Source organism: Panulirus ornatus, chromosome 14 (genome assembly GCF_036320965.1).
Source record: "Panulirus ornatus isolate Po-2019 chromosome 14, ASM3632096v1, whole genome shotgun sequence".
In the NCBI taxonomy this organism is placed as follows: Eukaryota; Metazoa; Arthropoda; class Malacostraca; order Decapoda; family Palinuridae; genus Panulirus; species Panulirus ornatus.
The window spans coordinates 42,628,756-42,651,762 of NC_092237.1; the positions used below are offsets into that span (position 1 = coordinate 42,628,756).

Consider the following 23,007-nt stretch of genomic DNA (forward strand, 5'->3'; position numbering starts at 1 on the left):
GTCCTCTGTTCTTAACGCTACCTCGCTAATGCGGGAAATGGCGAATAGTTTGAAAGAAAAAGAATATATATATATATATATTTTATATTATTATTATACTTTGTCGCTGTCTCCCGTGTTACTGAAGTAGCACAAGTAAACAGACGAAAGAATGGCCCAACCCACTACCTACACATGTATATACATAAACATCCACTCACGCAAATATACATACCTTTACATCTCAACGTATACATATATATACATACACAGACATACACATATATACACATGTACATATTCATACTGTCTGACTTTATTCATTCCCATCGCCACCCCACCACACATGAAATAACCCTCTCCACCCGCATGTGTGTGAGGTAGCACTAGGAAAAGATAACAAAGGCCACATTCGTTCACACTCAGTCTCTAGCTGTCATGTATAATGCACTGAAACCACATCTCCCTTTCCACATCCAGGCCCCACAGAGCCTTCCATGGTTTACCTCAGACGCTTCACATGCCCTGGTTCAATCCATTGACAGCACATCAACCCCAGTATACCACATCGTTCCAATTCACTCTATTCCTTGCACACCTTTCACCCTCATGCATGTTCAGGCCCCGATCACTCAAAATCTTTTTCACTCCATCTTTCCACCTCTCCTCTTTCCCTCCACCTCTGACACATATATCCTCTTTGTCAATCTTTCCTCATTTATTCTCTCCATGTGACCAAACCATTTCAAAACCCCTCTTCTGCTCTCTCAACCACACTTTTTATTACCACACATCGGTCTCCCATTTCTCCTTGTTCCCTCCACCTCTGACACATATCCTCTTTGTCAATCTTTCCTCACTTATTCTCTCCATGTGACCAAACTATTTCAAAAACCCTCTTCTGCTCTCTCAACCACACTTTTTATTACCACACATCTCTCTTACCCTTTCACTGCTTACTCGATCAAACCACCTCACACCACATATTGTCCTCAAACATCTCATCTTCAGCACATCCACCCTCCTCCACACAACTCTATCCATAGCCCATGCCTCGCAACCATATAACACTGTTGGAACCACTATTCCTTCAAACATACCCATTTTTGCTTTCCAAGATAATGTTCTCGACTTCCATACGTTCTTCAACGCTCCCAGAACTTTTGCCTCCTCCCCCATCCTATGATTCACTTCCACTTCCATGGTTCCATCTGCTGCCAAATCCACTCCCAGATATCTAAAACACCTCACTTCCTCCAGTTTTTCTCCATTCAAACTCACCTCCCAGTTGACTTGACCCTCAACCCTACTGTACCTAATAACCTTGCTCTTATTCACATTTACTCTCACCTTTCTTCCTTCACACACTTTACCAAACTCAGTCACCAGCTTCTGCAGTTTCTCACACGAATCAGCCACCAGCACTGTATCATCAGCGAACAACAACTGACACTTCCCATGCTCTCTCATCCACAACAAACTGCATACTTGCCCCTCTTTCCATAACTCTTGCATTCACCTCCCTAACAACCCCATCCATAAACAAATAAAACAACCATGGAGACATCATGCACCCCTACTGCAAACCAACATTCACTGAGAACCAATCACTTTCCTCTCTTCCTACACGTACACATGCCTTACATCCTTGATAAAAACTTTTCACTGCTTCTAACAACTTGCCTCCCTCACCATATATTCTTAATATCTTCCACAGAGCATCTCTATCAACTCTATCATATGCCTTCTCCAGATCCATAAATGTTACATACAAATCCATTTGCTTTTCTAAGTATTTCTCACATACATTCTTCAAAGCAAACACCTAATCCACACATCCTCTACCACTTCTGAAACCACACTGCTCTTCCCCAATCTGATGCTCAGTACATGCCTTCACTCTGTCAATCAATACCCTCCCATACAGTGTCCCAGTAATACTCAACAAACTTATACCTCTGTAATTAGAGCACTCCCTTTTATTCCCTTTGCCTTTGTACAACGGCACTATGGAAGCATTCCGCCAATCCTCAGGCACCTCATCATGAGTCATATATACATTAAATAACCTTACCAACCTGTCAACAATATAGTCACCCCCTTTCTAATATCTTCCACTGCAATACCATCCAAACCCGCTGCCTTGCCGGCTTTCATCTTCCGCAAAGCTTTTACTACCTCTTCTCTCTTTACCAAATCATTCTCCCTAACCCTCTCACTTTGCACACCACCTCGACCAAAACATCCTATATCTGCCACTCTATCATCAAAGACATTCAACAAACCTTCAAAATACTCACTCCATCTCCTTCTCACATCACCACAACTTGTTATCACCTCCCCATTAGCCCCCTTCACTGATGTTCCCATTTGTTCCCTTGTCTTAAGCACTTTATTTACTTCCTTCCAAAACATCTTTTTATTGTCCCTAAAATTCAAAGATACTTTGTCGCTGTCTCCCACATTAGCGAGCTGGCGCAAGGAGACAGACGAAAGAATGGCCCAACCCACCCACATACACATGCATATATATACACGTCCACACACGCACATATACATACTTATACATTTCAACATATACATACATATACCTACACGGATATATACATATATACACATGTACATAATTCATATTTGCTGCCTTCATTCATTCCCGTCGCCACCCTGCCAAACAGGAGATGACAACCCCTTCCCCCACATGTGTGCGAGGTAGCGCTAGGAAAAGACAACAAAGGCCACATTCGTTCACACTCAGTCTCGCTAGGAAAAGACAACAAAGGCCACATTCGTTCACACTCAGTCTCTAGCTGTCATGTATAATGTATAATTCCTTTCCACATCCAGGCCCCACAAAACTTTCCATGGTTTACCCCAGACACTTCACATGCCCTGGTTCAATACACTGACAGCACGTCAACCCCGGTATACCACATCATTCCAATTCACTCAATTCCTTGCATGCCTTTCACCCTACTGCATGTTCAGGCCCCGATCACCCAAAATCTTTTTCACTCCATCCTTCCACCTCCAATTGGTCTCCCATTTGTCCTCAATTCCTCCACATCTGACACATATATCCTCTTTGTCAATCTTTCCTCACTCATTCTCTTCAAGTGACCAAACCATTTCCATACACCCTCCTCTGCTCTCTCAACCACACTCTTTTTATTTCCACATATCTCTCTTACCCTTTCATTACTTACTCAATCAAACCACCTCACATCACATATTGTCCTCAAACATCTCATTTCCAACACATCCACCCTCCTCCGCACAACCCTATATATAGCCCATGCTTCGCAACCGTGTAACATTGTTGGAACAACTATTCCTTCAAACATACCCAATTTTGCTCTCCGAAATAATGTTTTGGCCTTCCACACATTCTTCAATGCTCCCAGAACCTTCGCCCCCTCCCCCACCCTGTGACTCACTTCTGCTTCCATGGTTCCATCCACTGCTAAATCCACTCCCAGGTATCTAAAACACTTCACTTCCACCAGTATTTTTCATTCAAACTTACCTCCCAATTGACTTCTCCTTCAACCCTACTGTACCTAATAACCTTTCTCTTATTCACATTTACTCTCAGCTTTCTTCTTTCACACACTCTACCAAACTCAGTCACCAACTTCTGCAGTTTCTCACCCAAATCAGCCACCAGCGCTGTATCATCAGCGAACAAGAAATGACTCGCTTCCCAAGCCCTCTCATCCACAACAGACTGCATACTTACCCCTCTTTCCAAAACTTTTGCATTCACCTCCCTAACAAACCCATCCATAAACAAATTAAACAACCAGGGAGACATCACACATCCTTGCCGCAAACCGACATTCACTAGAAACCAATCAATTTCCTCTCTTCCTACTCATACATATACATGCCTTACATCCTCAATAAAAACTTTTCACTGCTTCTAGCAAGTTACCTCCCACACCATATACTCTTAATACCTTCCACAGAGCATCACTTATCATATGCCTTCTCCAGATCCATAAATGCTACACACAAATCCATTTGTTTTTCTGAGTATATCTCACATATATTCTTCAAAGCAAACACCTGATCCACACATTCTCTACCACTTCTGAAACCACACTGCTCTTCCCCAATCTGATGCTCTGTACATGCATTCACACTCTCAATCAATACCCTCCCATATAATTTCCCAGGAATACTCAACAAACTTATACCTCTGTAATTTGAACACTCACCTTTATCCCCTTTGCCTTTGTACAGTGGCACTATGCATGCATTCCGCCAATCCTCAGGCACTTCACCATGAACCATATATACAATGAATATCCTCACCAACCAGTCAACAACACAGTCACCCCTTTTTTTTATAAAATCCACAGCAATACCATCGAAACCCACCGCCTTGCCAGCTTTCATTTTCCGCAAAGCTTTCACTACCTCTTCTCTGTTTTCCAAATCCTTCAACCTGACTCTCTCACTTTTCACACCACCTCGACCAAAACACCCTATATCTGCCATTCTATCATCAAACACATTCAACAAACCTTCAAAATACTCATTCCATCTCCTTCTCTTTTCACCATTACTTGTTCTTACCTCCATATTTGCCCCCTTCACCGATGTTCCCATTTGTTCTTTTGTCTTACGCACTTTATTTACCTCCTTCCAAAACATCTTTTCATTCCCCCTAAAATTTAATGAAACTGTCTCACCCGATCTCTCATTTGCCCTCTTTTTCACCTCTTGCACCTTTCTCTTGACCTCTTGCCGCTTTCCTTTATACATCTCCCACTCATTTGCACTATTTCCCTCCAAAAATCTTCCAAATGCCTCTCTCTTCTCTTTCACTAACACTCTTACTTCTTCATCCCACCACTCACTACCCTTTCTAATCTGCCCACCTCCCACCTTTCTCATGCCACAAGCATCTTTTGTGCAAGCCATCCCTATTCCTCCCCCACTCCCCTTACATCATTTGCTCTCACCTTTTTCCATTCTGCACTCAGTCTTTCCTGGTACTTCCTTACACAATTCTCCTTTCCAAGCTCACTTACTCTCACCACTCTCTTCACCCCAACATTCTCTGTTCTTTTCTGAAAACCTCTACATATCTTCACCTTCACCTCCACAAGATAATGATCAGACATCCCTTCAGTTGCCCCTCTCAGCACATTAACATCCAAAAGTCTTTCTTTCAAGCACCTATCAATTAATACGTAATCCAGTAATGCTCTCTGGCCATCTCCCCTACTTACATACTGTTACGAACACGTGTGTGCGTGTGTCCACATGTTCGTGTATATAACGTGTGTGTGTCTCTGTGTATAGTGTGCCTTTGTATAGGTTTTTGTTGCTATTCCCTATCAGGGCGAGGAGTGATGTCTTCCTCTGAGGCTGGCTCGGAGTTTCTCTGCCCACCAAACATTTGGCTTAATGATTCTGTTTTGAAGCAGATGGTGACCAGTCCTCCAGCACCCAAACCCTCATCAGAGGCGCCAGGTCAAGGCGTGGGGTCAGCTGCGGGTACGTCATCTCATATGTCATCGCTGCTGACATAAACAAAAAGGACCAAGGAGTGTGACTACGCCGAGACTCTGGGACCCTCCAACCAATCAGAATTGCTCTTAGTTCCATAGCCAATCAAGGGTAGCATTGTATAGCAGCAAGGGTGAACGCTTGTCTTTACTTGTAATAAATACCCACGGACCCGGTGAGATTTGATTCCTCTCTCTCTAGCCCAGCGAGGTAAGTGTTGTCCCCCTGCTGTAAGTCCGTTACCCGAGTGCTGTGCTGTAAGCCTGTTACTACTGTGTCACGTCAGGTAGATAAGTGTAACAATGATGTTTACTGTGTCACGTCAGGTCTACCTAAGTGTAATGTTATCGAACAAAGTGTCATAAAGGAAAGAGATCTCCTGGCTTGAAATCTTATCTGGAATGTTAACTCATGTTCAATGTTCACTCATGTTCAATGTTAACTCATGTTCAATGTTAACTCATGTTCAATGTTAAACTCATGTTCAGTGTTAACGTAAATGATTCATGCCTGATTTATGTGCCTATCTTTGTACACTTGAATTCTTTCATTGTAAGTAGATTTAATGTAATGCTGGTCTTTAATTCAATCCCATAACTTTCAGACAGTGTTATCCTGAGTTGTGCAACTTAACAAATCTAACGTCCTTGCAAAGACAAGGATCAGTGTAGTATTTGTAACATATATATGTTACTGGCGACCTTGCCCCAACAAGTATTGAGTTCGTAACAATACGTATACTTATATATCTCTCTTTAAACCTGGTATTCCCAATCACCAGTCCTTTTTCCGCACACAAATCTACAAGCTCTTCACCATTTCCATTTACAACACTGAACACCCCATGTACACATATTATATGCTCAACTGCCACATTACTCATCTTTGCATTCAAATCACCCATCACATATACATACATATACATATCAACATATACATACACACACACAGACATATACACATGTACATATTCATACTTGCTTGTCTTCATCCATTGCTGTCGCTACCCCCCCCCCCCCACTTCAGTGAAGTAGCACCAGAAAAACAAACAAAAAAGGCCACATTCATTCACACTGAGTCTCTTGCTGTCATTTGTAATGCACAAAACCATAGCTCCATATCCACATCCAGGCCCCACAGACCTTTCCATGGTTTACCTAAGATGCTTCACATGCCCTGGTTCAGTCCATTGACAGCATGTCAACCCCGGTATACCACACTGTTACAATTCACTCTGTTCCTTGTGGGCCTCTCCCTTTCTTGTATGTTCAGGCCCCATTTGCTCAAAATCGACCTTCACTGGGAACCAGTCATTCTTCTCTTTTCCTACTCATACACATGCCTTACACCCTTAATAAAAACTTTTCACTGCTTTTAACAGCTTACCTCCTACACTACATACTCCTAAGACCTTACATAAAGCATCTCTATCAATCCTATCATATGCCTTCCCCAGATCCATAAGTGCCGCATACAAAGTATTTCTCACACATTCTTCGAAGCAAACACCTAATCCACACATCCTCTACCACTTCTAAAACCACACTTCTTATCCCCAATCTGATGCTCTGTACATGCCTTCACCCTCTCAATCAATACCCTCCCATATAAATTCCCAAGAGTATTCAACAAACTTATGCCTCTGTAACTTGAACACTCACCTTTATCCCGTTTGCCTTTGTACAGTAGCACTATGCATGCATTCCACCAATCTTCAGGCACTTCACCATGGTCCATACTTACACTGAATATCCTTACCAACCAATCAACAACAGTCACCAGCTTTTTTAATAAATTCCGCTGCAATACCATCCAAACCCACCGCCTTGCCTGATTTCATCTTCCACAAAGCTTTCACCACCTCTTCTCGAATCACCAAACCATTCTCCCTGACCCTCTCACTTCACACACCACCCCAATCAAAACACCCTATATCTGCCAATCTATCATTAAACATATTCAACAAACCTTCAAAATACTCACTCCACCTTCTCACTTCATCACTACCTCTTGCCACCTTCACTGATGTTCCCATTTCTTCTCTAGTCTTTTGCATGTCACTTACCTTCTTCCTAGACATCTTTTTATTCTCCCTAAAGTTTAATGATACTTTCTCACCCCAACTCTCATTTACCCTCTTTTTTCAACCCTTGCATCTTCCTCTTGACTTCCAGCTGCTTTCTTTTATAAACCTCCCAGTCATTTACATTCCTTCCTTTTAAGTATCATCCAAATGCCTCTCCTTTTTCTTTCACCAACAACTTTACTTCCTCATTCCACCACTCACTATCTTTTCTAATCTGCCCATCTCCCACCTTTTTCATGCCACAAGCATCTTTTCACATGCCATCACTGCCTCCCTCAATACATCCCATTCCTCAACCACTCCCCTCATGTCATTTGCTCTCCTTATGCCATTCTACACTCAATCTCTCCTGGTACTTCCTCAAAGAAGTATCCTTCCCACGCTAACTTACTCTCACCACTCTCTTCTCCCCAACAATTTCTCTTTCTTTTTGAAAACCTCTACAAATCTTCACCTTCGCCTCCACAAGATATTGATCAGACATCCCTACAGCTGCCCCTCTCAGCACATTAACACCTGATCCACACATCCTCTACCACTTCTAAAACCACACTAATCTTCCCCAGTATGATATTCTGTACATGCCTTCACCCTCTCAATCAATATCCTCCCATATAATTTCCCCAGGAATACTAAACAAACTTATGCCTTTGTAGTTTGAACACTCACCTTCATCCCCTTTGCCTTTGTACAATGGCACTATGCAAGCATTCTGCCAATCCTCAGACACTTCATCATGATCCATACATACATTTAATATCCTTACCAACCAATCAACAACACATTCACCCCCTTTTTAAATGAATTATACAGAAATACCATCCAAACCCATCGCCTTGCCGGATTTCATCTTCCACAAAGCTTTCACTACCTCTTCTCTCTCAACCATACCATTCTCCCTGACCCTCAAAATTTGCACATCACCTCGACCAAAACACCCTATATTTGCCACTCTGTCATCAAACACATTCAACAAACCTTCAAAACTTACTCCATCTCCTCAATTCATCACTGCCTGTTATTACTTCCCCACTTGCCCCCTTCACTGATGTTCCCATTAGTTCTCTTATCTTATGCACATTATTTACCTCCTTCCAAAACATCTTTTAATTCTCCCTAAAATTTAATGATACTCTCTTGCCCAAAGTCTCATTTGCCCTCTTTTTCAATCCTTGCACCTTCCTCTTGACCTCCTGTCACTTTCTTTTATACATCTTCCAGTCATTTGCACTCCTCCCTTGCAAGTATTGTCCAAATGCCTCTCTTTTTTTTTTTCACTAACAATTTTTCTCCTTCATCCCACCTCTCACTACCCTTTCTAACCTGCCCATCTCCCACCTTTCTCATGCCACATGCATCTTTTGCACTTACGACATTTGCCCTCACCTTTTGCCATTCTCTACTCAATCTCTCCTGGTACTTCCTCACACAAGTTTCCTTTCCAAGTTCACTTACTCTCACCACTTTCTTCACCTTTGTCTCGACAAGATAGTGATCAGACATCCCTCCAGCTGACCCTCTCAGGACATTAACATCCAAAAGTCTCTCTTTTACCCACCTATCAGTTAGCAAGTAATCCAATAATGCCCTTTGACCACCTCTCCTACTAACATACCCATACTTATGTGTATCTCTATTTTTAAACCAGGTATTCCCAATCATCAGTCGTTTTTCAGATTGTGGTGTCTAAAGTGTGTCGATGTAACCAAGATGTGAAGAAATAAGGGATAGGTAGTATGTTTGAGGAATGAAACCAGGATGTTCTGGCTCTTAGGGAAATGAAGCTCAAGGGTAAAAGGGAAGAATGGTTTGGAAAGTCTCGGGAGTAAAGTCGGGTTGGTGAGAGGACAAGAGCTACGGAAAGAGTGAAAATACTCCTAAAGCAGTTGTGGGTGTGTGTGATAAGAGTGTAAGGAAGTAAATTCTAGATTGATGTGGGTAGAATTGAAAATGGATGGAGAGAGATGGGTGATTATTGGTACTTATGCACCTGGTCTTGGGAAGAAAGATCTTGAGAGGAAAGTGTTTTGGGAGTAGCTGAGTGAATCTGTCAGCAGTTTTGGAGCATGGGAACAGGTGTTAGTGATGGGTGATTCAAATGCGAAGGTGAGTAATGTGGTACTTGAGGGTATAACTGGTGTACATGGGGTATTCAGTGTTTGTGAATGGAAATGGGAAGGAGCTAGTGGATTTGTGCTGAAAAAAAGACTGATGATTGGGAATAACTGGTTTAAAAAGAGGGATGTACACAAGTATACATATGTGAGTAGGAGAGATAGTCAAAGGGCATTATTAGATTACGTGTTAATTGTTAGACATGTAAAAGAGTCTTTTGGATGTTAATGTGCTGAAAGGGGCAACTGGTGAGATGTCTGATAACTATCTTGTAGAAGCAAAGGTGAAGATTTGTAGAGGTTTTTAAAAATGAAGAGAGAACATCTGGGAGGAGAGTGGTGAGAGTAGGTGGGCTTGGAAACGAGACATGTGTGAGGAAGTAGCAGGAGAGATTGAGTGTAGAATGGCAAAAGGCGAGAGCAACTGACATGAGGGGAGTGGGCAAGGAATGGGGTGTATTTAGGGAAGTAGTGATGGCATGTGCAAGAGATCCATGTGGCATGAGAAAGGTGGGAAGTGGGCAGATTAGAAAGGGTAGCGAGTGGTGGGATGAAGAAGGAAAGTTGATAGTGAATGAGAAAAGAGAGAAATTTGGATAATACTAGCATGGAAAGAGTGCAAATGACTAGGAGATGTACAAGAGAAAGCAGCAGGAGGTCAAGAGGAAGGTGCACAAGTTGAAAAAGAGGGCAAATGAGAGTTGGGGTGAGAGAGTATCATTACACTACAGGGAAAATACGACGATGTTATGGAAGGAGGTAAATAATGTGCATAAGACAAGAGAACAAATGAGAACATCTGTGAAGGAGGGAAATGATAACAGGTAGTGATGAAGTGAAGAAATGGAGTTAGTATTCTGCGGGTTTGCTAAATGTGTTTGATGATAGAGTGGCAGAAGTAAGGTGTTTTGGTTGAGGTGGTGTGCAATGTGAGAAAGAGAGGGAGAATGCATTACTAAAGATAGAAGAGGTGGTGAAAGCCTTGCAGATGAAATCCAGTAAGGAGGTGGGTTTAGGTGGTATTGCAGTTGAATTTATTAGGAAAGGGGGTGACTATGTTGTTGATGGTTGGTAAGGGTTTTCAATATATGTATGGATCTTTGTAAAGTGCCTGAGAATTGGCAGAATGCATGTGTAGTGCCATTCTACAAAGGCAAAGGGGATAAAGGTGAGTGTTCAAACTACAGAGGCAAGTTTGTTGGGTATTTCTGAAAAATTGTTAGGGAGGGTATTGACTGAGAAGGTGAAGGCATGTACAGAACATCAGATTGGGGAAGAGCAGTGTGGTTTCAAAAGTGGTAGAGGATGTGTAGATCAGATGTTTGCTTTGAAGAATATGTGTGTGAAATACTTAAAGAAACAGATGGATTTGCATGTGGCATATATGCATCTGGAGAAGGTACATGACAGGTTGGACATGAATGCTTTGTGGAAGGTCTTAAGAGTATATGGTGCAGAAGATAGGCTGCTAGAAGCAGTAGGAAGCTTTTATCAAGGGTGTAAGGCATGTATGCGAGTAGGAAGAGAGGAGAGTGACTGGTTTCCAGTTAAGGTTGGTCTGCGGTAGGGGTGTGTGATGTCCCAATGGTTGTTTAATTTGTTTATGGATTGGGGAAGTAAATGCAAGAGTTTTGGAGAGAGGGGCAAGTATGCAGTCTGTTGGGGATGAGAGGGCCTGGGAAGTTAGTCAGTTGTTGTTCACCAATGATACAGCACTGGTGGCTGATTCGAGTGATAAATTGCAGAAGTTGGTGACTGAGTTTGGAAAAGTATGTGAAAGGAGAAAGTTGAGCATAAATGTTAATAAGAGCAAGGTTATTATGTTCAGTAGAATTGAGGGAGAAGTTAGTTGGTATGTGAGTTTGAATGGAAAAAAAAACTGGAGGAAGTGAAATGTTTTAGATATCTGGGAGTGGACTTAGCAGCAAATGGAACCATGGAAGCAGAAGTGAGTCATAGGGTGGGGGAGGGAGCGAAGGTTCTGGGAGTGATGAAGAATGTGTGGAAAGAGAGAACGTTACCTTGGACAGCAAAAATGAGTATGTTAGAAGGAACAATAATTCCAACATTATATGGTTGCAAGGCATGGGCTGCAGACAGGGTTGTGAGGAGAAGGGTGGATGTGTTGGAAATGAAATGTATGAGGACAATATGTGGTGTGAGGTGATATGAAATGAAAGAGTAAGAGAGATGTGTTGTAATAAAAGGAGTGTGGTTGAGAGAGCAGTAAAGGGTGTATTGAAATGGTTTGGATGTATGGAGAGAATGAGCGAGAAAAGGTTGACAAAGAGAATATATGTGTCGGAGGTGGAGGAAACAAAGAGAAGTAGGCTCGAAAGTAAAGAAGAGGATGAAGGAACTTAAAAGATTACTACTATATTATAATAAATGTAACATCTCATTCTGGCTGTATGGTATAAATTAAATATATGGGGAGTGGGGGAGGAATGGGATGTATTTAGGGAAGTAGTGATGGCTTGCACAAAAGATGCTTGTGGCATGAGAAGCGTGGGAGGTGGGCAGATTAGAAAGGGTAGTGAAAGGTGGGATGAAGAAGTAAGATTATTAGTGAAAGAGAAGAGAGAGGCATTTCGATGATTTTTGCAAGGAAATAATGCAAATGAGTGGGAAATGTATAACAGAAAGAGGCAGGAGGTCAAGAGAAAGGTGCAAGAGGTGAAAAAGAGGGCAAATGAGAGTTGGGGTGAGAGAGTATCATTAAATTTTGGGGAGAATAAAAAGATGTCTTGGAAGGAGGTAAATAAAGTGCGTAAGACAAGGGAACAAATGGGAACTTCAGTGAAGGGGGCTTATGGGGAGGTGATAACAAGTAGTGGTGATGTGAGAAGGAGATGGAGTGAGTATTTTGAAGGTTTGTTGAATGTGTTTGATAATAGATATAGGGTGTTTTGGTCGAGGTGGTGTGCAAAGTGAAAGGGTTAGGAAGAATGATTTGGTAAACAGAGAAGAGGTAGTAAAAGCTTTGCTGAAGATGAAAGCCGGCAAGGCAGCGGGTTTGGATGTTATTGCAGTGGAATTTATTAAAAAAGGGGGTGACTGTGTTGTTGACTGGTTGGTAAGGTTATTTAAGTCAATTGGGAGGTAAGTTTGAATGGAGAAAAACCAGCGGAAGTGAAGTGTTTTAGATATTTGGGAGTGGATTTGGCAGCGGATGGAACCATGGAAGTGGAAGTGAATCATAGGGTGGGGGAGGGGGGGCAAAAGTTCTGGGAGCATTGAAGAATGTGTGAAAGTTGAGAACTTTATCTCGGAAAGCAAAAATGGGTATGTTTTAAGGAATTGTGGTTCCAACAATGTTATATGGTTGCAAGGCGTGGGCTTTAGATAGAGTTGTGCGGAGGAGGGTGGATGTGCGGGATATGTGATGTTTGAGGACAATATGTGGTATGAGGTGGTTTGATCGAGTAAGTAATGAAAGGGTAAGAGAGATGTGTGGTAATAAAAAGAGTGTGGTTGAGAGAGCAGAAGAGGGTGTTTTGAAATGGTTTGGTCACATGGAGAGAATGAGTGAGGAAAGATTGACAAAGAGGATATATGTGTCAGAGATGGAGGGAACAAGGAGAAGATGGAGACCAAATTGGAGGTGGAAAGATGGAGTAAAAAAGATTTTGAGTGATCGGGGCCTGAACATGCAGGAGGGTGAAAGGCGTGCAAGGAATAGAGTGAATTGGAACGATGTGGTATACTGAGGTCGATGTGCTGTCAATGGATTGAACCAGGGCATGTGAAGCGTCTGGGGTAAACCATGGAAAGTTCTGTGGGGCCTGGATGTGGAAAGGGAGCTGTGGTTTTGGTGCATTATAACATGACAGCTAGAGACTGAGTGGGAACGAATGTGGCCTTTGTTGTCTTTTCCTAGCACTACCTCGCGCACATGAGGGGGGAGGGGGTTTTTATTTCATGTGTGGCTGGGTGGCGATGGGAATGAATAAGGGATAGGGGATTAAGAATACTTCCCACGTATTCCCTGCGTGTCGTAGAAAGCGACTAAAAGGGGAGGGAGCGGGGGGCTGGAAATCCTCCCCTCTCGTTTTTTTTTTTTTTTTTTTTTTTTTTTTTTTTTTTCAAAAGAAGGAAGAGAGAATTGGGCCAGGTGAGGGTATTCCCTCAAAGGCCCAGTCCTCTGTTCTTAACGCTACCTCGCTAATGCGGGAAATGGCGAATAGTTTGAAAGAAAAAAGAAGTATGAATTATGTACATGTGTATATATGTATATGTGTATGTGTGTATATATATGTATACATTGAGATGTATAGGTATGTATATTTGTGTGTGTGGACGTGTATGTATATACATGTGTATGTGGGTGGGTTGGGCCATTCTTTCATCTGTTTCCTTGCACTACCTCGCTAGTGTGGGAGACAGTGACAAAGCAGAATGATGAATATGGTACATTAAGAATCCCGATGGAATCATTTTGCCTAATTCACCTAAAAGGAAAAACTATGAAAGTAAAAAAATATAATGTGTAAAAACATATACTTTTTTCAAATTGGAAGAAAAATTGATAGAAATTACCCAAATATCTCAAAATAAGGAATCTTAATTGAAGCTCAAGGAACATAGGAATTCTATATCTACATCAACAGGTAGAAGCAAATAAATAATACAATGCAATGCTGCTGCACACAACCACTTTTAGCTACAAATGATTCAAGATGTTAAATAGATGTTTTACACCTTATTCCAAGAAAACTACAACATTTCATGTGAACTAGTAGTCCTTCACCATACTAAATGCAGTGAACCATTTAAAACCCTTCTTGTTAGTTTCTTGCAAGTATTCTACAACGTGATTAACCTCCATACCCAATACACAACATCTATACGTACCAGTAAACACAGTGAGAATCATATGACATGCCATGAAGAACTGCAGGATACTGAAGCTAAATAAGTATATTTTTTGACTCCATCCAAATTGTCCAGTCTTATGGAATACATCATCCACTGTTAAGTAACTCATGGTTCAAGGATGTTTGCCACTTTCCATTTGAAGTTTCACTTGATAAAGCAAGACACAGAAGTTAACATGAACTTAAAAAAAAAATTTATATCACTGATGCTGTACACAAAAAAATAACATATAAACAGCGTGAAGGAAACTCGACACTGGTAGATTTCCAAAGCACACTTCTTCATATCCATTGCTTTGAATACCAGCAAACACAGTATTCCTTAAATAGTTCACTTATTCACGGTATTCAGAGCTTTAATCATCAAGGACCCATTGCTTGAAATGTTTGCTCAAGACATCTACATGTTGGTTTAGCTCTCATGTAAATTCAGCTGTATACATGGCAACACAAATATATGAAACAAATGATAGGTGCATCATGAAGTAAATCCAGTACACAAGAGATGAAAGAAAGGCAGATTATCACAAAATGATGAACAGGCATGAAAAATAATATACATGTAGTAGAGCAAATATGTGTATATTTCCATTTCTCATAGATTTAAAGATTTTTCTATCAATCAGCATCAAACTTGACACATTGATTCAGGATTCCTTAAGGAAGGTCATTGGGGGATGATACTGGACCTTATGTGTATCCATTCTTTATACATTTCCATATTTATTGATCAATTGGCACCTGACTTGACACTGCAATACAAGATGACAATGAAGGGAATGGGGGATTTAGATCTTGCAACTAACATGTATGACTTTCTTGTACATTCCCACATTTCTTGATCAATCAGCATCAAATATAATACAGTACTATAAGATGGCATGGGATGAAGAGAGGGGTTCCTACCATCTAATGTGTAAGTGTTCCTTAATTTGTTTCCATATTTATTGATCAATTGACACCTGACTTGACACTGTGATACAGGATGACATGAAGGTCATGATGGATTTAGATCTCGCAACTAACATGTATGCCCTTCTTGTATATTTCCACATTTCTTGATCAATCAGCACCAAATATAATACAGTACTAGAAGATGCCATGGGATGAAGAGAGGGGTTCCCAACATCTCATGTGTAAATGTTCCTTACTTTGTTTCCAAATTTCATGATTTACCATGACAACCTGTCACAGTGATTTGTGATGATATGATAAAGATCATGGGGGCTGAACCCCCCACCTAATGCACATCTGTTTCAGATACATTTCTATATTTCTTAATCAGCATCAAAGTTAACACAATGTGGGATGACAAGAGGAAGGTCTTGGAGGTTCTAACATGAAGATGGTCATGGGGTAGGGTTAGATCCCCCTGATGGAGTTTTAACTCCATTCTAATTGGTATCTTTCTTATGCATTTCCAAATTTCTTGATCAATCAGCACTAAACTTAAAAAAGTGACACAGGATGATATGAGGATGATCATGGGAGGGCTGGTACACCCATCTAATTTCATATGCAAGAACAAAAGAGTCTATCTATCTATCTATATCTCTGATGCCTGTTCCCTACAGGAACACTTTTCAAGGGGATTCCCAGGGCAAAAGAGTCTCCATTTATTCCTGTCCTTACATGCCTCCCTCACATACACTATGCCATGCATTCTTCCACCATTTCTCTCCCTCCAGTATTCGCCCACTCTATTTCACTGTCACAGGTGGTATTCTTCTCACACCAACCCATTCATTACCATACTCTCTCCTTGTAAACTCCCCACATTGCATTCTTTTCACAAACTCTACCAATCCATAAATCATTCCGTCATACCACTTCTCTCATACACCCCCTTATTTCTTTCTTCAAGAGTCAAACTGTGTTACTGTATTTTCCTCATTTCTTGACCTATCAGCATTAAACATATAGAATGATACTAAGAAGGCTATGAATGAGATAGATACCAGTAAATCAACTTCATTTTTCAGTGAACTTTCTTGATTGTTCTTGTGATATGATTAAGAAATGCTCTTATCCTTTGTCATAAACAAGGTTTTATTTCACTTGTCTATGGACAGTTACTGCAACTAGTGAGAAATAACAAAGAGTAATATACAAGAGATACTGTGGAGTTAGAGATTATGTCATACACCAATAAATGGCTGCAGAGTAAGTGTAGTAAGAAAACAAGTGTAGACAGAGAAATGAAGTTTGGAAAAGTGTGTTAAAGGAGAAAGTTGAGAGTAAATGTGAATAAGAGAAAGGTTATTAGGTTCAGTAGGGTTGAGGGACAAATTAATTAGGATTTAAGTTTGAATGGAGAAAAATTGGAGGAAGAAGTGTTTTAGATATCTGGGAGTAGACTTAGCAGTGGATGGAACCATGGAAGCGGAAGCGAGCCACAGGGTACGGGAGGGGCCAAAGGTAATGAAAGGGTAGGAGAGATGTGTGGAAATAAAAAGAGTGTGGTTCAGAAAGCAGAAGCGGGTGTGTTGAAATGGTTTGGATATACGGGGAGAATAAGTGAGGAAAGATTGACAAAGAGGATATACATGACAGAGGTTTAGGGAACAAGGAGAAGCAGGAGACCAAACTGGAGGTGGAAGGATGGAGTGAAAACAATTTTGAGTGACTGGGGCCTGAACATACAGGAGAATGGCTGAACCAGGGCATGAGAAGCATCTGGGGTAAACCATGGAAAGGTCTATAGGGTGTGGATGTGGATATGAAGCTATGGTTTTGGTGCATTATGCATGACAGCATGGCTTTTTTGTCTGAATTCCTAGCGCTACCTTGCTGAAGTGGGGGGGTGCTGTTTCCTGTGGGGTGAGGTAGCGGCAGGAATGGATGAAGGCAAGCATGAATATATACATGTGTATATATGTATATGTCTGTGTATGTATGTACATGTTGATATGTATATGTATGTATTGCACATATATGGGCGTTTATGTATATACATGTGTATATGAGTGGATGGGTCGTTCTTTCTTCTGTTTCCTGGCACTTCCTCGCTGACACGGGAAACCATCCCCTCCTTGTATTTTAACTTTCTAAAAGGGGAAACAGAAGAAGGAGTCACGCGGGGAGTGCTCATCTTCCTCGAAGGCTCAGATTGGGGTGTCTAAATGTGTGTGGATGTAACCAAGATGACAAAAAAGAAGAGATAGGTAGTATGTTTGAGGAAAGGACCCTGGATGTTTTGGCTCTGAGTGAAACCAAGCTCAAGGGTAAAGGGGAAGAGTGGTTTGGGAATGTCTTGGGAGTAAAGTCAGGGGTTAGTGAGAGGACAAGAGCAAGGGAAGGAGTAGCACTAATCCTGAAACAGGAGTGGTGGGAGTATGTGATAGAGTGTAAGAAAGTAAACTCTAGATTGATATGGGTAGAACTGAAAGCTGATGGAGAGAGATGGGTGATTATTGGTGCATATGCACCTGGGCATGAGAAGAAAGATCATGAGAGGCAAGTGTTTTGGGAGCAGCTGAATGAATGTGTTAGTAGTTTTGGATGCACGAGACCGGGTTATAGTGATGGGTGATTTGAATGCAAAGGTGAGTAATGTGGCAGTTGAGGAAATAATTGGTATACATGGGGTGTTCAGTGTTGTAAATGGAAATGGTGAAGAGCTTGTAAATTTATGTGCTGAAAAAGGACTGGTGATTGGGAATACCTGGTTTAAAACGCGAGATATACATAAGTATACGTATGTAAGTAGGAGAGATGGCCAGAGAGCATTATTGGATTACGTGTTAATTGACAGGCGCGCGAAAGAGAGACTTTTGGATGTTAATGTGCTGAGAGGTGCAACTGGAGGGATGTCTGATCATTATCTTGTGGAGGCTAAGGTGAAGATTTGTATGGGTTTTCAGAAAAGAAGAGTGAATGTTGGGGTGAAGAGGGCAAGGAGTAGAGTGAATTGGATCAGTGTGGTATACCGGGGTCGACATGCTGTCAATGGATTGAATCAGGGCATGTGAAGCGTCTGGGGTAAACCATGGAAAGTTCTGTGGGGCCTGGATGTGGAAAGGGAGCTGTGGTTTCGGGCATTATTACATGACAGCTAGAGACTGAGTGTGAACGAATGGGGCCTTTGTTGTCTTTTCCTAGCGCTACCTCGCACACATGAGGGGGGAGGGCGATGTTATTCCATGTGTGGCAAGGGGGCGATGGGAATAAATAAAGTCAGACAGTATGAATTATGTACATGTCTATATATGTATATGTCTGTGTGTGTATATATATGTGTACATTGAGATGTATAGGTATGTGTATTTGCGTGTGTGGACGTGTATGTATATACATCTGTATGGGGGTGGGTTGGGCCATTTCTTTCGTCTGTTTCCTTGCGCTACCTCACAAACGCGGGAGACAGTGACAAAGCAAAATAAAATAATAAATAAATAAAAAATATATATATATATATATATATATATATATATATATATATATATATATATATATATATATATATATATATCCCTGGGGATAGGGGAGAAAGAATACGTCCCACGTATTCCCTGCGTGTCGTAGAAGGCGACTAAAAGGGAAGGGAGCGGGGGGCTGGAAATCCTCCCCTCTCATTTTTTTTTTTTTTTTTTTTTTTTTTTTTTTTTCCAAAAGAAGGAACAGAGAAGAGGGCCAGGTGAGGATATTCCCTCAAAGGCCCAGTCCTCTGTTCTTAACGCTACCTCGCTATCGCGGGAAATAGCGAATAGTATGAAAAAAAAAAAAAAAAAAAAAAAAAAAATATATATATATATATATCCGGGGATAGGGGAGAAAGAATACTTCCCACACATTCCTCACGTGTCATACAAGGCAACTAAAGGGGATGGGAGCAGGAGGCTAGAAACCCTCCTCTTCTTGTATTTTAACTTTCTAAAACGGGAAACAGAGGAAGGAGTCTCGCGGGGAGTCCTCATACTCCTCAAAGGCTCAGATTGGGGAGTCTAAACGTGTGTGGATGTAACCAAGATGAGAAAAAAGGAGAGATAGGTAGTATGTTTGAGGAAAGGAACCTGGATGTTTTGGCTCTGAGTGAAACGAAGCTCAAGGGTAAAGGGGAAGAATGGTTTGGGAATGTCTTGGGAGTAAAGTCAGGACTTAGTGAGAGGACAAGAGCAAGGGAAGGAGTAGCACTACTCCTGAAACAGGAGTGGTGGGAGTATGTGATAGAGTGTAAGAAAGTAAACTCTAGATTGATATGGATAAAACTGAAAGTGGATGGAGAGAGATGGGTGATTATTGGTGCATATGCACCTGGGCAGGAGAAGAAAGATCATGAGAGGCAAGTGTTTTGGGAGTAGTTGAGTGAATATGTTTTGATCCACGAGACTGGGTTGTGGTGATTGGTGATTTGAATGCAAAGGTGAGTAATGTGGCAGTTGAGGCAATAAGTAGTGTACATGGGGTGTTCAGTGCTGGAAATGGTGAAGAGCTTGTAGATTTGTGCATTAAAAAGGACTGGTGATTGTGAATATCTGGTTTAAAAAGAGAGATATACATAAGTATACGTATGTGTGTAGGAGAAATGGCCAGAGAGCATTATTGGATCATGTGTTAATTGATAGCCGTGTGTAAGAAAGAGTTTTGGATGTTAATGTGCTGAGAGGTGCAACTGGAGAAATGTCTGATCATTATCTTGTGGAGGTGAAGGTGAAGATTTGTAGAGATTTTCAAAAAAGAAGAAAGAATGTTGTGGTGAAAAGAGAGGTGAGAGTAAGTGAGCATGGGAAGGAGACTTGTGTGAGGAAGTGCCAGGAAAAACTGATTACAGGATGGAAAAAGGTGAGAACAAAGGACATAAGGGGCGTGGGGTAAGAATGGGATGTATTTAGGGAAGAAGTGATGGCTTGCGCAAAAGATGCTTGTGGCATGAGAAGCGTGGGAGGTGGGCAGATTAGAAAGGGTAGTTAGTGGTGGGATGAAGAACTAAGATAATTAGTGAAAGAGAAGAGAGAGGCATTTGGACGAATTTTGCAGGGAAATAATGCAAACGACTGGGAGATGTTTCAAAGAAAGAGGCATGAGGTCAAGAGAAAGGTGCAAGAGGTGAAAAAGAAGGCAAATGAGTGTTGGGGTGAGAAAGTATCATTAAATTTTAAGGAGAATAGAAAGATGTTTTGGAAGAAGGCAAATAAAGTGTGTAAGATAAAAGAATAAATGGGAACATCGATGTAGGGGGCTAATGGAGAGATGATAACAAGTAGTGATGATGTGAGAAGGAGATGGAGTATTTTGAAGGTTTGTTGAATGTGTTTGTTGATAGAGTGGCAGATATAGGGTGTTTTGGTCAAGGTGGTGTGGAAAGTGAGAGGGTTAGGGAGAATGATTTGGTAAATAGAGAAGAGGTAGTGAAAGCTTTGCGGAAAATGAAAGCCGGCAAGGCAGCGGGTTTGGAGGGTATTGCAGTGGAATTTATTAAAAAAGGGGGTGATTGTGTTTTTGACTGGTAGGTAAGGATGTTTAATGTATGTATGACTCATGGTGAGGTGCCTGAGGATTGGCAGAAGGCATGCATTGTGTCATTGTACAAAGGCAAAGGGGATTAAGGTAAGTGCTCAAATTACAGAGGTATAAGTTTGTTGACTATTCTTGGAAAAGTATAAGGGAAGGTATTGATAGAGAGGGTGAAGGCATGTACAGAGCTTCAAATTGGGGTTTCAGAAGTGGTAGAGGATGTGTGGATCAGGTGTTTACTTTGAAGAATGTATGTGAGAAATACTTAGAAAAGCAAATGGATTTGTATGTAGCATTTATGGATCTGGAGAACGCATATGATAGAGTTGATAGAGATGCTCTGTGGAAGGTATTAAGAATATATGGTGTGGGAGGCAAGTTGTTAGAAGCAGTGAAAAGTTTTTATCGAGGATGTAAGGCATGTGTACGAGGAGGAAGAAAGGAAAGTTATTGGTTCTCAGTGAATGTAGGTTTGCGGCAGGGGTGCGTGATGTCTCCATGGTTGTTTAATTTGTTTATGGATAGGGTTGTTAGGGAGGTGGATGCAAGAGTTTTGGAGAGATTGTCAAATATGAAGTCTGTTATGGATGAGAGAGCTTGGGAAGTGATACAGTTGTTCGTTGATGATACAGCGCTGGTGGCTGATTCGGGTGAGAAACTGCAGAAGCTGGTGACTGAGTTTGGTAAAGTGTGTGAAAGAAGAAAGCTGAGAGTAAATGTGAATACGAGCAAGGTTAATAGGTACAGTAGGGTTGAGGGACAAGTCAACTGGGAGGTAAGTTTGAATGGAGAAAAACTGAAGGAAATGAAGTGTTTTAGATATCTGGGAGTGGATTTGGCAGCGGATGGAATCATGGAAGCCGAAGTGAGTCAGAGGGTGGGGGAGGGGGCATGCATGTATTTCACCCATCCTCAGGCACCTCACCATGAGTCATACATACATTAAATGTCCTTACCAACCAGTCAACAACACTTTCACCCCCTTTTTAAATAAATTCCACTGCAATACTATCTAAACCCACCGCCTTGCCGGCTTTCATCTTTCAAAAAGCATTCACTAACTCTTCTCTGTTTAAATAATCATTCTCCCTGACCCTCTCACTTCACACACCACCTTGACCAAAACACCCTATATCTGCCACTCTGTCATCTAACACATTCAACAAACCTTCAAAATACTAACTCCATCTTCTTTTCACATCACCACTACTTGTTATTACCTCTCCATTAGCCCCCTTCACCGATGTTCGTATTTGTTCTCTTGTCTTCTGCACTTTATTTACCTCCTTCCAAAACATCTTTTTATTCTCTCTAAAATTTGATTATACCCTCCCACCCCAACTCTCATTTGCCCTCTTTTTCACCTCTTGCACCTTTCTCTTGACCTCCTACCTCTCTCGTTTATACATCTCCCAGTCATTTGCACTACTTCCCTGGGAGTGGATTTGGCAGCAGATGGAACCATGGAAGCAGAAGTGAGTCACATGGTTGGGGAGGGGGCAAAAGTGCTGGGAGCGTTGAAGAATGTGTGGAAGGCAAGAACATTATCTCATAAAGCAAAAGTGGGTGTGTTTGAAGGAATAGCAGGTCCAACAATATTATATGGTTGCAAGGCATAGGCTATAGATAGGGTTGTGCAGTTAGGGTGGATGTGTTGGAAATGAGATGTTTGAGGACAATATGTGGTGAGGTGGTTTGATCGTGTAAGTAATGGAAAGGTAAGGGAGATGTGTGGTAATAAAAAGAGTGAGGTTTAGAGAGCAGAAGAGGTTGTATTGAAATGGTTTTGCCACATGGAGAGGAAAGATTGACAAAGAGGATATATGTGTCTGAGGTGGAAGGATGGAGTGAAAAAGATTTTGAGCAACTGGTGCCTGAACATGCAGGAGGGTGAAAGGCATGCAAGGAATAGAGTGAATTGGAACGATGTGGTATACCGGGGGTCGACGTGCTGTCAATGGATTGAACTAGGGCATGTGAA

General features: G+C 41.5%; 1 protein-coding gene across 16 annotated transcripts in view; it reads right to left on the reverse strand.

Moving 5' to 3' along the window:
• The window catches only part of LOC139753355 (solute carrier family 22 member 15-like), a 269,065-nt gene that overhangs the window by 181,135 nt on the left and 64,923 nt on the right, over positions 1-23,007 (reverse strand). For 3 of the 16 annotated variants that reach the window (XM_071669724.1, XM_071669719.1, XM_071669722.1), the window contains exon 2: positions 14,551-14,721. The exons of 7 other annotated variants lie outside the window; for them this stretch is intronic. In XM_071669724.1, coding sequence (XP_071525825.1) covers positions 14,551-14,683 — 133 coding nt within the window. In that variant the 5' untranslated portion in view covers positions 14,684-14,721. Of the gene's footprint in view, positions 1-14,550; positions 14,783-23,007 lie in introns of all 16 variants that reach the window. 6 more of the 16 variants (XM_071669723.1, XM_071669721.1, XM_071669720.1 and 3 more) reach the window with 2 other exon arrangements.